Source organism: Peromyscus californicus, unplaced genomic scaffold (assembly GCF_007827085.1).
Source record: "Peromyscus californicus insignis strain IS unplaced genomic scaffold, ASM782708v3 Scaffold_15__1_contigs__length_86483966, whole genome shotgun sequence".
In the NCBI taxonomy this organism is placed as follows: Eukaryota; Metazoa; Chordata; class Mammalia; order Rodentia; family Cricetidae; genus Peromyscus; species Peromyscus californicus.
This window is the reverse complement of record NW_026294447.1, coordinates 8,059,887-8,077,153: the sequence shown is the minus strand read 5'-3', so window position 1 is coordinate 8,077,153 and position 17,267 is coordinate 8,059,887. Positions and strand designations below refer to the sequence as shown.

Here is a 17,267-nt window from a genome sequence, read left to right as displayed (position 1 = left end):
CCTTCCTCTGCCTCAAGGGTGTGCATAGTGTACCATCATAGGCAGTGGGCTCCAAAAAGCCTGCTCATACACCAGGGATGGATTCAGATCCTACTGCCAGGGGGCCCCTTAATCAGATCAAGCTACACAACTGTCTCACTATGCAGGGGGCCTAGTCGAGTCCCATGCAGGCTCCACAGCTGTTGATCTAAGTTTCATGAGTTCCCATTAGTTTCGTCTAGTTGTTTCTGTAGGTCTCCAAGTCATGATCTTGATAAAGGTGCCTACTTTCAATCATAGCAATAACATATGATTAATCTTTGTAATTTTCAAAATCTGAAAGATAAAACATGGTAACCCACTGCATAACACTGCATTTCATTGTTTATTAAAACTATTTTCATCTGTTCCTTATGACAATTTTCCATTTTCTCAGTCTTGCCCTTTATTTTCATTGGATCAGTGCTTCTCAATCTTCCTAATGCTGTGACCCTTTAATATAGTTCCTTGTGTTGTGGTGACTCCCAATCATAGAATTATTTTCATTGCTCCTTCATCACTCTAATTTTGCTACTGTTATGAATTGTAATGTAAATATATGATATGCAGGATATCTGACATGAGAACCCTGTGAAAAGGTTGCTGGACTCCCAAAGGAGTCATGACCCTCAAGTTGAGAACCATTGCATTATATCCTGTATCTAGTTATCATTTTACATTTTATATTTTGAGTCAGTAGTCTAATCTGTAGTGCAGGCTGGCCAGAAACTTGCTGTCATCCCATATCCTTGCCCTGAGTACTGGGATTACAGGAACATGTCGCAACATCTGCTATTAGATTTTCTTTTGGGGGGTATTTTTAAAAGATTTATTTTATTTTATGTTTATAACTGTCTTGACTGCATGTAGGTATGTACACCATGCACATGCATGGAAGTCAGAAGAGGGTGACAAAAATCTTGGACCTGGAGCTAAGATGGTTGTGAGTCATCGTATAGGAGCTGGGAACAGAAACTCAATTCTCTACAAGAGAAAGAAGTGCTTTTAACCAAAGATCCATCTCTCCAGGACCTCTCATTTTTTGATTACATAAAACTGTATATTTTAGTTTATTAATCTTATGTTTACTAATGGCTGGGAATATTTTTGTGGCATTTACTTATAAATAGTATTAAAATACATTTTAAATGAGGAAAACCATGAAAAATGTTATTTTCCCCCTTAAAACATTTGAGATTTTTCTCCTTCCCTCAGGCAAATTTCTCCTACATTAAAGACAGCTATATACATGATGTATATCACACATAAACAGGAAGATGAAATAGCTACATAAATGATGCATATCACACATAAACAGGTCCATGAGATACAAATTTATTTTCATTCACATGGATAAGTAACTCTATCTTATCATTTACTGTTTCCTTCAATCTTATCCAGGGTTCTGGAATTTTAGCATATGCTGAATACCACATTCCATATGCATCTGGTACCTCCCTTATTTAGTTTCACTTTCCACTCCGTTCTATTTACTTTTATCGCAGTATATTAGCTATAGTTACTTAGCATTATTTAGCATATGACAACAACATTGACCATTGGAGGTACATTATTATAAAAAAGTACAATGGTATTCATCCAATTACAAACTATAGTTAATTAATAGGACCACTAATCCCATTACAATTCTCAGTAGCAATGATGTAAATGTGAAAATTAATTTTGCTGGGACACTGAATTTTGTGATAACATTAAATCTTTCCATAAAATAATTATATATATATATATATATATATATATATATATATATATATATATATAATGAAGTCCTTATTTTATAGCTTTACACTGTTCTTCATTATCCACACACACTATCTTTCCTACAATATAATATAAAAGTTCTTGTTTCTAAATAAAAGTATCAACTCAGTGGTCATTACCTTGGTTTCTAGATATATTTTTAATTGATACACAATTACTATAACTGTATATCACCTTAAAATAACAACAAGCATATTGTATTTAAATTTCTCATCACTATATCAATTTGCTTTCTAAAATTTAACTAAAATAGTGGTAGAAAAATCATTTCATCCTTTCTGATTTTATATGGAATGCTGCTATAATCCTCTAATGAAGATAAAACTAGCAATGGATTTTTTTTTTAGTGATAAAAGTTAACATTTGCTTCTCTTTAAATAATTATGAAAATTCTGGTTCATCTCTGTAATGAAACAAACCATCAGTCATTATGTTGTGTTCTCTGTTGCTTTTCCTCTATCATGCTGGAGGATCAATCCCAGGGCCTCAAATTCCTAGCTTTGCTGATTAATTCATCTGTGACTTTTACACTTACATCCATAGATGAATTTACTTTGAGGGGAGTTATGTTTAGGATGGCGAGTTTTGATAGCTATGGAAAATAAACTGGGAAACTTCCCCTCTTAACTTTCACTCTTTTTTAAAATTTTTTATTTATTTATTAAGTTTATTTATTTATTTTTTTTGGGGGGGGGGTCGAGACAGGGTTTCTCTTTGTAGTTTTGATGCCTATCCTGGAACTCACTCTGTAGACCAGGCTGGCCTCAAACTTGTAGAGATCCGCCTGGCTCTGCCTCCTGATTGCTGGGATTAAAGGCGTGTGCCACTGCCGCCCAGCCTAGCTTTCACTCTTAAATATCTTAAAATTTTGAAGATTTATGCTCAAAGGAAAAGTAAGCATAATTTTCCCCATTTTTCAGTGTGTTGAATTGTTCCTAGCTCTAAGCTACACACACACACACACACACACACACACACACACACACACACACACACACACTTGTTTCAGCTATATACTGAGATCAAGTGTTCTTAAAAAACGTGATAGCAGACAAGCAGACATTGGGATCAACCAGGAACTTCTTAGACATAAGTCACCTCAGACCTCCTGAGAGAAAAACTGTGAGTGCTGAGATCTGCAACACAGCCGCATTTGAACAAATCCTATTGATTCTGCTTCCTCCTTGAGGATAGGCACAGGAAAAGTTCCTCCACCTCAGCAAGTTTCAGCTCTTTTCACATCTGTGAAAATGCTCCATTTCTCAGACTGACTGAGAAAACACAGGTGACACATTCAAAATTGTTTAAATATCTCCCATAGCGTGGTTACATCTTCTATTTATTATGCCCCCTCCCTCCTCCTCCTAAAAGCTACCTTGGCCAGTTGTTCATAATTCCATTTATTGTGTGTTGTGTGGAGAAAAAAACTGGGTTTTGTATGCCATCAGAGTTTGTCTTTTTATTTTCACTGTTAATTGTATTCTAACTTTCTTGTATGTTTTGCAACTCTTTTTAATTAAATAAATATTGGGGTATTTTTATTCACTTACACACATATGTGCAAACACAATACACAAATACCTAAGTCTCAGGGAGCATCTCCATAAGGCATCAGAAAGATTGTCAGAGCCAGAGGACAAGGAAGTTTGCTGTGAGACTATGTCTTCTAGAAATGACAAGGAAGCTACATCTGTGGAGTTTCAACAGTATGGTTCCCTAAAACAAGCCTGAACAATCACAACTCCAGTTGACATGCCAGTGCAGATGTGGAAACTCTCACAAGACCCCCTCATGCATGAAGAGCTACAGATAATTATTGGCTTCTGAGAGAGGGAATCAGTGGTCTCTAGAGAAGGGATTCCTCATTAGTTATCCAACATAGAGAGGTTAGCCCGAAAAGCATGTACATACAAGCAACACTAAATGGACTCAGCAATGTGTATGTGTGAATTATACATATATATTGTATATATGTATGTATAGGTATATATTAATTATATAAATATACACAAATATTAAAAAGAAGGCATGAATTTTTAGATGATAAATTTGAGGTGGTTAGGAAGGTTTAGGGGTGGGGGGAATGGAGTGAATTCAGTACTCATGTATGAAGTTCTCAAAAAAATAAATTAAAAAAAAACAACAAATCCATTGCATCTATACTTTTTTTTCTACTGTACAGTTTGGCCACATCATACTGTGACAAAAATTTACATAACATTCTAATTACTGTTAATGTGAGTCTTATTTCTATTTTATCTAAGTAATTATTTAGAAAAATTCTTACATTCACGGAGCCTGTATGGGTAAAATACTTCCAATTCCTCTATAGCCTGTCAATATTAGTTTTCTTCAAATTTGTAAAATACACATTCTAACAGGATGGGATTATATGTCATTGTGATTCAGACTGATACTTCACAGGTGAATAATGATAATCAGTGTATGTTCATACACCTCTTCCTTTGGGTATCTTCTTTAGAGAAATGTTAGTACAAGGCCCATGTCCACTTAGTAATTGCATTATTAATTCTCTGATGTTAGTGTCTGGATGTTTATTTTCCTTGGAGGTGAATTCACTGCTTTGCAGGCACACGGCATGCACACATCTTCATCTTCTACTGCGGCACTGACTGTCTTCTTACTCCGCATCATCTCTTTTGATAGGCAGAGATTTATACTTTGATTTAGTCTTGCTTATTTTTTATTTTGTCACTTATACTTTTGACATCATATCCAGAAAGTCACAGCTGAATTCCTGTCAATTAACTTCTTCCTGTTTCTAGGCGTTCTAGAGCTTTCTTCAGGGAGTTCTACAGTTTTAGTTCTTCATAGTCAACTCCACATTATATTTTGTGTATGATATGAGGTAAGGTTACAGTTCTCTTTTTCTGGACATGGATATTCATTTTTTCTGGCCCCATTTGTGAAAGAAAATTTCCATTTCCTCTTGGAACCCTTGCTGGAGAATAAGTTCAATATGTATCTGTGGATCTATCACTAAAATCTGTTGAGGTTTTGAACATTAGATAGAATTAGTATTTCTTTCTAAGTCTTAGGAGACTATCCTTTGATTTTTGTTTCTTACTCTCTCATTGTGGGTACTGTGGCTATGAATTTTCATATGCTGAATGATCTCTTGGTCCTAGGATAAGTTATGATTGTTCATGGTATATTATGCTCTTAACGTGGTGCTAGATTCTACTGTCCAGCTAAAGTTCTTAGCATTATGCTTATCAGTGACATTGGCTTGAGATTGTTGTTATACTGTTGCCTTTAGGTGACTTTGGTCTCAAGGTGATACTGAGCTCATAAACATGAAAGTGTTCTCTCATCTGGTGGGACTGGGTTACATTCCATTGAGTTGTTTGCTGAGGGAGTCCCGTGGAGATCCCTAAACAACCCAGACTGATGTTAAGACAGAAAGTCCCCTCTGAAAACCGACAGGAGGCAACATTGCCAAGGCCAGCTTCTACTTAGCACATTGAAGGTGGAGAGCTGGTGAGGGTTTGGAGCCTTACTCCTACACTGTAGTCTTCTTGACACGAGAAGGTATTCTACAGACTATGGAAATAGAAACTCGGGTACCAATCCAGCCACAAAACCCCCCACCTGCAATCTGTCCTCCTGCACGATGTGCTGGGGCATAGTGACAAAGAATAAGTTGGAGTGACAAATCAATGTTCTGTTTAACTTGAGGCCCACTCCCCGAGAGCTAGCCCATGCCCTAAACTGCCTGAACGGCCAGGAACAGGAGACTGGGTAACCTAGAGACAGACCTAGGATAGAACCAAACACACTGGAGAGGGGGAGGGGAAGAAATGACTCAGTGGTATTCTGCTATAGCTATACTCAAATCAGTGCCTTGTCCAGTCCTCTGACAGCAGATGGGAACAGGAACCGAGACCCACAACCAGACATTATGCAGAAAGAGTCTAAATTGTCTATTTCCATCAGATCCCTCCCTTTCCGAGATGGGGAACCCCACAGAAGAGAGGGAGGAAAAGCTGTAGGAGTCAGAGGGGATGGAGGACACCAGGGGGACTGTGTGAAGGGCACTGCCCACTAAATCCACTAAATAAGGCTCACGTGAGCTCACAGAGACTGAAAACACAAGCAGTGGTCCTGCATGCGTCTGCAACAGGTCCTCGGCTGTTAGAGCTGTTAGCATAGTGCTTTTGTGGGTCTGCTAACAGTGGGAGTGGGTGCATCTTTGATTCTTTTACCTACTCTTGAGACTTTTTCCCTCCCATTAGGTTGCCCTGTCCAGCCTCAATATGAGGACTTTTGTCTTGTCTTACTGTATGTTGTTTTGTCCATTCTGGCTGCCCTCTCTATGGGACCTGCTCTATTCTGAAGAGGAATCTGAGAGGGAGTGATTCTGTGGGAGAGGGGAGGTATTGGGGAGCTGGGAGGAGTAGATGGAGGGGAAAATTGTGGTTGTGATGTAAATAATAGTAATAATAATAATAAAATTTTTGATGAATTTGAGAATTAGCATACTTTAAATATTTAACACATTTTGTTAATGCAGGAATTGGATCATTATCTTTTGTTTGTTGGGTACATTTTAGTTATTAATACTATTTCCATACTAGTTATAGATAGTTAAAGATGAGCTGAGACAATTTGTTTCATTATTAGTCTTAGTTGACTGTTTCCAAAAGTTTATTCACTACCTCTAAATTATACAATTTATTGGTACACAATTGTTGATAATAAATAGACCTTTATATTTCATATTTCTGTGGCATGATTTGTAATGTGTGTTCAATTTACAATATGCTTAAGTTTTCTCACTTGTATTCTAGCTATTGGGTTGTACAGATGTTTATATATATATATATATATATATATATATATATATATATACACATGTGTATACAATCAAAGAAATCTATATGTAGTTATTTATATAGAAACTGTCAAAGAAAAGATAATGACTTAATCAGGATATAGTGATATATGTCTATAAAGGCAGCACTGAGAATACTGAACCTGAAGAACTTCATGTTCAAAGACAGGCTGGGATATATAGAAGTAACATGTTTCAAAAACCAAATCAATCAAACAAAGCAGCAATAACAAAACCTCTCAGCTTAGTATTTTTGAATTTAAAATTGTAGAATTGTTTCTTCTTTAAGTTTGTTATTTCTTAGCATATTTTAAGATTTGGCTGACTTTACTCTTAATTTTTTTATTTTCATATTAATCTATTGTTTTTAATTTTTAAAAACTTTTAGTGCATACATAAAGAACTTTCTTTTTTGATTAATTTTTCAATTTCTGTAATTAATGTGATCTTTAAATTGCTTTTGGTAAACTGCCATTTTCATTAAGTTTACCAAGCATGAGCTTGGAAGTTCTGCCTCTTATCTAGTGTTTTCTGCAATTTGTTACTCAATGTCTTGATGTTATCATTTTCCAAGTCTTTCACTTCCCTAGTTAGATTTATTATACATTTTATATATGTATACTTGAGGATACTTTGAATGAGGATATTTTCATGACCTATTTGTATATTTGTTTGTGTATAGGAAGGCTACTGATTTTTATGTTTTAATTTTGTATTATGCTACTTTGCTGAATGTATTGATCAGCTGTGTGAGCTTTATGTGAAGTCTTCAGGGCCTTTTATGTATGGAATTACATCATCAGTAAATAATGATTTTTTTCCTATTTATTTCTCTATCTCCATTACTTGTTTTATTCTTCTAGCAATATTATTGAATGGAAAAGGACAGAATGGATGTCCTTTATCATATTCCTGACTTTAGTGGAAATGTTTTGTGTTTTTCTGTTTTTGTTTTTTGTTTTGTGTCCTTTTTTCCTTTTTTTTGGACTAATGTTGGCTGTGAGTCTCCTGTATAGCTTCTTAATTTTACTGAGAAATGACCTCCGTATCACTAGATTCTCCTGAACTTTTATCATAAAAGATGTTAGCTTTTGTCAAAGTCCTTTTCTTCATCTAATGAGATGATTATGTTTCTATCCTTCAGACTATTTCTGTGACGAATTTTATTTACTGATTTTTATATTTTGAATTATCTCTGGAATGTTGCTGATTTGGTAATGATGGATAATTTTTTAATGTGCTCTTCAATTCAGTTTGCAAGCATTTTACTTAGAATTTTGCATCCATGTTCCTAAGAGAGATTGACTGACAAGCTGATTATTTTGGTTTTTTAAACAAATGGATAAAGAATCAGTTATTAAAATTAATGACATACATGAACTCCTTGATGACACAGTTTCTAGAAAATTTCTTCCTTGGAATCTTAATATTATCTATGGTTAAACAAATGGAAAACCAGAATAAAATTGGTAGATAACAGTTAAATTTCTTAGTTTTTTTAACCCCAGACATCTAATGAGGAGCTGTTTATCATCTCCTAGCAATTGTTTCTCACAGCACTATCCTTCAAGCTTGGAGAATAGGAAGGTGGTATTCATTTTTCACCCACAGTGTCTAGTGTATCACAAATACTAAACAAACATGTTTTCATTAATGAGTCACTATGGTAGAAGAATTTTAAAGCAACATCTTTTAGATCAGCTTCAGCAGATTTGGCTAAATTGGAAAAATATTATAAAAAATGAAATTAACAGTGTCTAAGTTCTTACTAACTTGCATTTTTCCTCTTGGGCAGTTAGAATGTTTGCAACTCCCTTCTAAGTACAGCAGTAAATCCTACAGACCTACGTAATAAATGGAAGTAATAGTTGTTCGAGGGATAACCCATTAACACAAAACAAATAAAAATCAAGCTACTCCAACATTCTACATTTATTTGCTATCTGGTTGTCAAACAGAAAAGGTTCTGAGTATGTAGAGCAATAACAGTTCTCAATCTTCCTAATGCTGTGACCCTTTAATACAGTTCCTCATGGTGTGGTGACTCCAATCATAAAATTATTTTGTTGCTGCTTCATAACTATAATTTTGCTACTGTTATGAATCATAATGCAAATGTTTGAAGTGGAGGATATCTAACATGAGACTCCTTTGAAAGGGCCATTTGACTCCCTCACAATGAATCACGACCCACAAATTGAGAAACTGTCATCTAAAGGAAGATGAGCCGCCAATATAAAAGGAACCCAGGTTACTTATTGACAAGATGAAGCAGAGCTTACTCTCAAATATCAGTCTTAATTACTTGTTCATTTTATTAATGCTTTACTTGCATGTATATCTGTGTGAGAGTGTCAGGTCCCCTGGAACTAGGGTTACAGACAGTTGTGAGCTGTCATACAGGTGCTGGTAATTGAACCAGGGTCCTCTGGAAGAGCAGCCAGTGGCCTTAACTGCTGAGCCATATCTCCAGTCCTAGAAAATTGATTTTTTTTTGTTAGCTACCAGACCATTGACCTTTAGGGATTGTGACAACACAGTCTTATTATTAAATGCATATATCATTATCATAATAAATGTGAAGATTACTGTGTACTTTTATCTCAAATTTTCTAGTGAGGAACTTATTAAGGTCAGAGAATAAGAACAAAGCAGCCCAATTATCATTAGCTGATGTGATTTTCTTGCTAGGATTGGTTGATGACCAAGGGTTACGATTAATTCCTTGTACCCACTTCTGCCCTCAATCTCCTGATATAAACAAACTACTGATGAGTGGGTATGCATCCTAAAGATTTAAAATAGAGCTGACTGTTTTTCATGTATAAAAGTTTAGGTTTCTTTTAAGTTTTCTTATAAGATTACCTTTCAAGATAAGTAATAAAGAGATTGGTCCTCTCTTTTTAACTGCAAAATGCAGCCTGCAAGTAAAAGAATAGCTTGCTTGCCTACACTGTCAATCTATAACAAATTGCTTGAGGATGAATGTATATGAGTTCTTAGGATAATTTGTTTTTCACATGTAATACATAAAATGTTTAATCATATAAGGAATATGAAGAACATCCTGTTTTTGACTTGTATTCATTGTAATCATTCACTTGACAAATAGAATGTAAGCACATTGTAATTTTTATATTGCTTGAAAGATTTTGCTGGGGTATGTAAGCTGTAAGGGAAAGAATAAAGATAGAGTTAAAAGGAGCTAGAAGGGAAATATGAACCGAATTGTATTGTAAAATAAAATAAAAAAAATAGAGACAAAAAAGACTCTGTTTTGGGGTAATTTGGGGGAAGGGACAGCATGATATAAGTACATTTTCTTAATTTAAAATAAAAATGTTAAAAAGTGAAAAAAAAAAGAATGAAATCATCAGGAAAACAAAGAATAGAAAATTGAAAGAAGAGAAAAGAAAAGGTCTGAAGGAAACCGTCAAGAGAGAGTGTGAGGCCAGGTGGCGGTGCACGCCTTTAATCCCAGCACTCGGGAAGCAGAGGCAGGTGGATCTCTATGAGTTAAAGGCTAGTTTGGTCTACAGAGCAAGTTCCAGGACAAGCTCCAAAGTTACAGAGAGAAACCCTGTCTTGAAAGAGAGAAAGAGAGAAGAGAGAGAGAGAGAGAGAGAGAGAGAGAGAGAGAGAGAGAGAGAGAGAGAAAGAGAGAGAGGGGGGGGTGTCTTTTCCGTACCCTCCTCAAATAAAAAGATCATAGTATGCTGACTCCACGGAGCCCACTTTGAGCTCTGTGCTGCTGGAGGTTACCCCACACACATACACCAGGCAGCAATGGGTGGCCATTTATTTTATATTCTACCAAAGAATTTGGCTGCATTTGACCAAAGTCCTGAGAAACTGAATATAATGAATATAGGATTAATCAATTTCTTTAGTGAAGGGAATTTCAAGAAGCATTGAACTCAGGCTGTGGCATGGCTACTAGTCAGTTCTTATTCAGATCTACAGCAGAAGAGAGAGAGGGAGGAAGAACAAAACACTAAGAAAAAATGTGGACTTTTAAAAAAATTGTACAGACAACTTCATTAGAACAAAGAAGGGTACAGAAAACAAGACGTTGGTAATAATAAACAACCAACCTCATTCTCGTCACTGGGCCAACAGGAAAGGTACCTAAGGGTAAAACCCACCCATCCAATGCTTCAACCAGAGAGAATTCAAATTTATGTGACAGGAGATAGCTTGAATTAAGAACACTATAAAAGGCTCCCTGTTCAAAAATAAATCTCCAGGAAAATGATTTTGCAACTTAAGCCACCAAGACACACACAATACTATAGTTCTAGTCTAAGGCAGGGCTCAAGGATGGCTTTTTTCAAGCTGGCAGTAGACATAGTCAGCCTTTTCCACATAGAACTGGCATGGCATGCATGAAGGATATTAGAAGGAGGGTGTGACAGTCTTACTTCACTGACTCAGGGAGATGACAACATCAGTCATGGTTGTGTTCCTTGGAGGGAAGCAAAAGAAGCTATTCTCTGAAGTTGTGAAGAAATTGAAGTTGTAGTAGGGACCCCAGGATGTTAAAGATGCCAGGACCAGGGGACTTTCTATGAGAAAGGCTGCAGTTACGGGGTGGAGACAGACAAAGAAATATGCTATGAATACTTCCAGAAGCAGAGCTGGAGTGGAGGACTACCTAGAACTTTAGAGCCCAGGTGATGATATTATGAGTTAGATGCCTGACATTGAATACAGGATTTGATGTTTGAACATTGGTTATCATAGTAAAAGTAAATGTATAGATACGCTGTTGAAAATTCAATAAAGTTATTTTTAATGGAAGTTTGGCCATTAATTTCAAAGGAAAAACCAATGCTTTTTTATAAACTATTAGTGTGCATTTGCATGAGAAATATTTACATGGAATGAAATTAAATAAATAAAATGTAATACTACTAATATTTTATTTTAATCTTCATAACTATTGGATATATATAATATGAATGCTTTTGATGATTATATTTCAAATAACTTTTGACAAATACTACTTTTATTTATGCATAGGATTTTAAGAGAATTGAAATCACTCATTTGATTTATTTAAAATTGGAGGGTAGTAGCAGCCATCTTGTACATTCTTGGTTGGTTATAATATTTGTACCATGGATAGTAATATAAATTTGATATATTTCCATGCATGCTAGACACCTTCCTATAGTCAACAATGTGTGAGTATGTTTTCAATCATTCTAAGCTTCATTTGGTAATGAAACAGACAAGTCAGAAGTGATGGATATAGTTTCTCTTCTTTGTTAAAAACATGAAAATTTATCAATTGCTGATTGTCTGACTTCAAATGAGTTTGTAATCTGTATTATTGTGCATTAGAAGAGGTATTTCAAGGGCTATTGAGATGGCTCAGCAGTTAAGAGCACTTGGTCTACTTCTAGAGGAGCTGGATTCAATTCCCAGCATCTCATGGTGGCTCACAACCATCTGTAACTCCAGTTCAACCCAGGGTTCCATATCCTCTTCTGGCCTCCATGTGACTCTGGGAGCCCAGCTGGCAGACTGGCTCCCATGTTTTACAACAGGGAACTCTTGAGGAGAGATGGATAAGAAATACTAGATAGAAGGATAGAGGGGAGAGAAACAGATAGAAACAAAGAATAGCTTCAGGAGGGCCTGGATCATTATTCACCAGCCCCTTCTGTCTCTTCTACAGGGCTATTTATAGGAATGCCAAAGGGTAGAGCAAAAGACCCCCCCCCAGCACAGTCAAGTGTAAATGCTTCTAATCACCTGGTAACCACACATGTGGTCAAGCAATCCTCTAATGCAGCCCAGCTGGGTAAAGCAAGCTCAGCTATCATTAGGAAACCTTTGTGGGCCTCCACAACTGCCCCTTCTTAACATAATAAAGGGCCGTCCAGGCCCGTCAGATAGACTGTACCTATCTTAGGTCATTCTTCTTGATTGATTTTACATAAATGCATTCAGGAAGCAATCAAACAGAAAATTGCCCATCTTTGGCTATCAGTCTCTGGCAAGAGGAGGTACAGAGCCTAACTCAGCTCTGGTCCAGGTCCCTACTAAGAGCTTGCAAACATCCACCGTGATCTCCATAACTGCCACACCTCCCAGTAAAGGTGTAGAGGATAATAAAGATGGAATATCCTTTTTGGAATGCCTCTAAGATGACTACAGAAGTCATATTTGCACCAAGCCCTTTTCAAAACTCTCTCCTAACAGATGTTATTGTTATGTTATGAATTTCAAGAGACTATTTTGACTCCCAGGACAAAACATTCATTTCAAAACACATCAAAGTATCCACTCAATTAAACAATAACCCATGCTAATTATAAAGACACTTTTACAAACTAACTTGATTGTGAGAGGCTTATCCCTTTGCAGGAGGCCTACCCCTTTTTAAACAAACAGAAGGAGTGGAAACATCTAGGAAGAAGACAGAAAAACTCTCCTAATTATGACACCTTCACTCAAGTTTTCCAAGGGCCACTGAGATCATAAAAAAATATCTTGAGCTATCATAAAAAGTATTCAAATATATCTGAAGGTAAAAGAGTCATAAAAACTTCAACTGCCTTTAATTTTATTGATTTGGTTTTTCCTTTAAAATTAATGTTATCTAATTTGTCTAGACTAGACAGATATTAATAGAACAATAAAAACAATTCTAATATGAACATCACTATACACTTTTTACAAACTTACATTCAACATTTACACTTTCTACATTCAATTTTTACACTTTTTACATCCAGTATTTACACTTTTTACATTCTTATATTCAAGAGGAAACTTTATAGAACTATTTTACAAACTTATATAAAGGCAACTTTATAGAACTACTTTATAAACTTCAGCATATATCTAGAAGAATTTCTTTTTTTTTCTTTTTATATAGTTTAATGTATTTTAATAGCAAACTTACAGGAACAGCACAGAAGACAGACAACATTAAAAACATGTACTTGCATGTAGGATAACTCAGTTAGAAAAGTATAGTGAATGGATGGAATCTACTGTATGATAAAAATGCTACAAACACCATTTAGTTGCCGTCAATAAGAAATTTACTTATTTTAAAAAAATCCAAATGCTAGCATTGTCCAGAAAATTTTAACAGGTTTATTTATAATTGTTATAAAGTTGAACTGTTGAAATGTGTTCACTGAAACATTTTGCTTGCATTAATGCTTTACATCTTGCATTTATATTAAAAATTCACACACAAATGAAAATGGAAAAACTGCCAATACCTGATTTCTGTCCCCTATTTTTCCACTCGCAATCATATACTTAGGTACCTTTTGACCCCATGGAAAAAATATCTAACATTCAGAACTACTGATAACAGGAAGAAGAGGAAAAAAATTTTTGAGAATGAAATGTTTCCCCTCATAGTGGACTCTTAAGCACGTTCTCCGCGTATGCGGCGTGCTAGCTGGATATCTTTTGGCATAATTGTTACACATTTGGCATGGATAGCACACAGGTTGGTATCTTCAAAAAGGCCAACCAGATAGGCCTCACTTGCCTCCTGCAAAGCACCAATAGCTGCACTCTGGAAGCGCAGATCTGTTTTGAAGTCCTGAGCAATTTCTCGCACCAGACGCTGGAAGGGGAGCTTGCGAACCAGAAGTTCAGTGGACTTCTGATAACGTCTGATTTCACGGAGTGCCACAGTACCAGGCCTGTAACGATGAGGTTTCTTCACCCCTCCAGTAGAGGGCGCACTCTTGCGAGCGGTTTTAGTAGCCAGTTGTTTCCTGGGTGCTTTACCACCGGTGGATTTGCGGGCAGTCTGCTTTGTATGAGCCATGGTATGGGCACCTCCTTACTTACCCCCCTTCTCCTTCGGCTGGAGCTCTGCAAGCGAGAGGCGGCGCTGGCGTTAGGGAGCGGCGGCGGCGCGGCGACGGCTGCGAACACAATTCTAGAAGAATTTCTTAACAGAACTAACCTATTCAAAAGCAAACTCTATAGGACTACTTTACCAACTTTAGCAAGCATCTAGAAAAGATTTCTTAACTGCACTATTACCAAAAAAGGAAGTACACAAATCATTTTTAAAGTTTGGAGTTCATAGTCAGCTTTGATATCATTATGAAAGTTTTCCTGACAGTTTTCAGTCAGTGCCTAATTCATCAGTGCTCTAAACTTGACTGAGGGTAAAATTCCCTCTTCTTAATTTTTTAAAGCTGCTTTTTACGATTATCATGAGCGTTTCAGTGATGTCAATGTTTCTCTCTTGCATTTCAAACACAACCCAAGTTTATTATTTTTTATTTTTATTTGCCCATAAGTTTTTTTCTTTTTCCATACCCCAAGCAATTTCCCAGTGTATGGACCTCTTTCCCTAGTTTTCTAAAGGGTTTCAGAGTGACTTGATGACAAATAGTATTAGCATCTTAATTGCCTCCTGACAAGCAAGCTGTTTACTTGTTTCTAGTTATCGGAAGGGAGCCAACAAAGCTTATGGAAAAAAAAATAGCATTTTGAGCTGAATAAACACTGAAAAAGCAAAGTTTTGGGGCAGTGCAGTACCAATATCTCTTTTACAGAGTACATTTCCGAAGCTGCCTTTCTGAGTCTAGGAGGAAACTTCCCTTTACATGGTCTGTATTCAAGCTTTTGCTTTTACCATGGGAGGTTTTTCAGTCAAGATTTTGTTCTTTTATCACAGGAGATTTCTGTTCTCCCTGAGCTGGCATTGATAGGTACATTTCATTTTCCTGATATTTTTCCCAGAGCAGACCATGCCCACCCACACATGCTTATGGATCAGCGCTTGTTTCCCATCATACCAGGTCAGTGAAAGAAAATAAAGTCCTTGAAATAAAAGCATTTTTAGCCTTTTCAGGGAGTTTTTTTCCCTTGATAGATCTCCTTCTTGTCCCCACTTGTCCTTTCCTCCAAGATGTAGAGTCTCTGATGACTTAGCTAAGGCTCAGTTTCTCTGCTAACTGCTTTCTGTTCTGGGGGTAGGGTCTTGAGTCCTCAATCTAGGAACTTAGACCCTGCCTCCCTCATTGCAGGGAGGATTTCAAAGCCTCCATTGCTGCCTTCATGCCAGCAGCTCCTCCCCAGGTCCCTTACCACCTCTGCTGGAGCTCCACCCTGGGAGAAGCTGTTCCTGTTGGGATTTCTGCCTGCACTTTCTTGGGCATAGGCTCTTCCCGCAGAGAATTCTGGCTGCTGTTTTTCTAATACTGGCTTGAAAGAGAGACAGTACCAATAAAGAGTATTTGCCATATTCCAAGAGGGATTTTCTTGTTTGTTTGTTTTTTTCTGGGGCAAATATGGGTGATTTTATCATTCTGATAGATTTTTCCAGGTGAGTTTAATTTTGTCCTTACAGGAAGAAAAGAGATCTGAGAAGGGAAGACTTAAAAAAGCTTTCATTTTTTTAGAGAAAGATTACTAAGTTTTTCCTAAGAAAGCTTTCAGTTTTTGAGAGAAAGATTGCTGAGTTTTTCCCAAGATTTCTGTTCTCTAAACTTGGCTTTGTGGCCAAGGAAACTAATTCTGATGGTACGATGTTATCATATAGTAACAATGTTAGTGGAGTGAAGAGTTTTATTTCACTTGCATCCACCTCAGGGAAAATTCTTTCCTCTGCCACTCAAGACTTAAATTTAAGCTGTTCACAGGCCAAAAGCTTCCACAGGAATTTTTTTCTGCCCATTTTTCTCATCTTTGATAGTTTTTTTTTCTATGATTCTTCTCCAGGAGTTTGCATTCACAGTCTCATAGTTGGAAAATCAAGGACATAGTTCCTCTGTTTGGTTGCTTATCTTATCTAAGTTTTTTCTACACTATATTCCTATATTCTACCTTATATTTTTCCTTAATTTTTATAGACAGAAATTAAGAGAGAAAAAAAGAAAGAAGCCTAGATAGAGAGAAATATTTGCTACAGCTTCTCTTTTCAACTTCAGCATTCAGCTGCATTATTTCACTCCTGAGAACAAAATGCCATCATCTTTATTTTTAATTCCATATTGGGCATGCCCCCTTACAAATGCGATGCCCCCTTTCTCTTTTCACCAAGTCCCCTGTCTCTGTTCCTGGCACTATGTGTGGGAGCACACCTGGGAGATGGGCTCCCACATGTTACAGCCAGGAACTCTTGGGGAGAGAGGCATAAGTGATATTAGATAGAAGGATAGAGGGGAGAGAAACAGACAGAAACACAGGATAGCCTCAGAAGGGCCTGGATCATTATCCACTGGCCACTTTCTTCTATTCTAAAGGACTATTTACAGGAATGCCAAGGGATGGAGCAAAAGATCTCTCCCTAGCACAGCCAAATACAGATCCTTTCCAATCACCTGGTAACTACACACATGATCAAGCAATCCTCTAATGCAGCCCTGCTGGACAAAGCAAGCTCAGATCTCACTATGAAACCATTGTGGGCCTCTACATGTGACCAGGCACAGTGAGAACACTCTAGCCCATAGACTATAGATGAGTAAATTTTAAAAGAAGAGGGGAAAAAAAGGTATTTCCGAACAAAATGTTAGGATAAATTTTTTATGATCAGTAAATTTTCATAGATTAAGATATTTCATTGATTATTTAAGACAGGTAAAAAATAATAAGATTTAGTGAAAAAAATCTT

General features: G+C 36.6%; 2 protein-coding genes across 8 annotated transcripts in view; both read right to left on the bottom strand.

Annotated features, from left to right (window-relative positions):
• Positions 1-17,267, bottom strand: part of Dgkb (diacylglycerol kinase beta) — a 713,645-nt gene that overhangs the window by 371,373 nt on the left and 325,005 nt on the right. The gene's annotated exons all lie outside the window — the stretch shown is intronic.
• On the bottom strand, positions 13,746-17,232 carry LOC128110687 (histone H3.3A-like). The gene has a single exon (XM_052738368.1). The coding sequence runs from the start codon at positions 14,460-14,462 to the stop codon at positions 14,052-14,054; it is 411 nt and encodes a 136-aa protein (XP_052594328.1). The 5' UTR covers positions 14,463-17,232; the 3' UTR covers positions 13,746-14,051.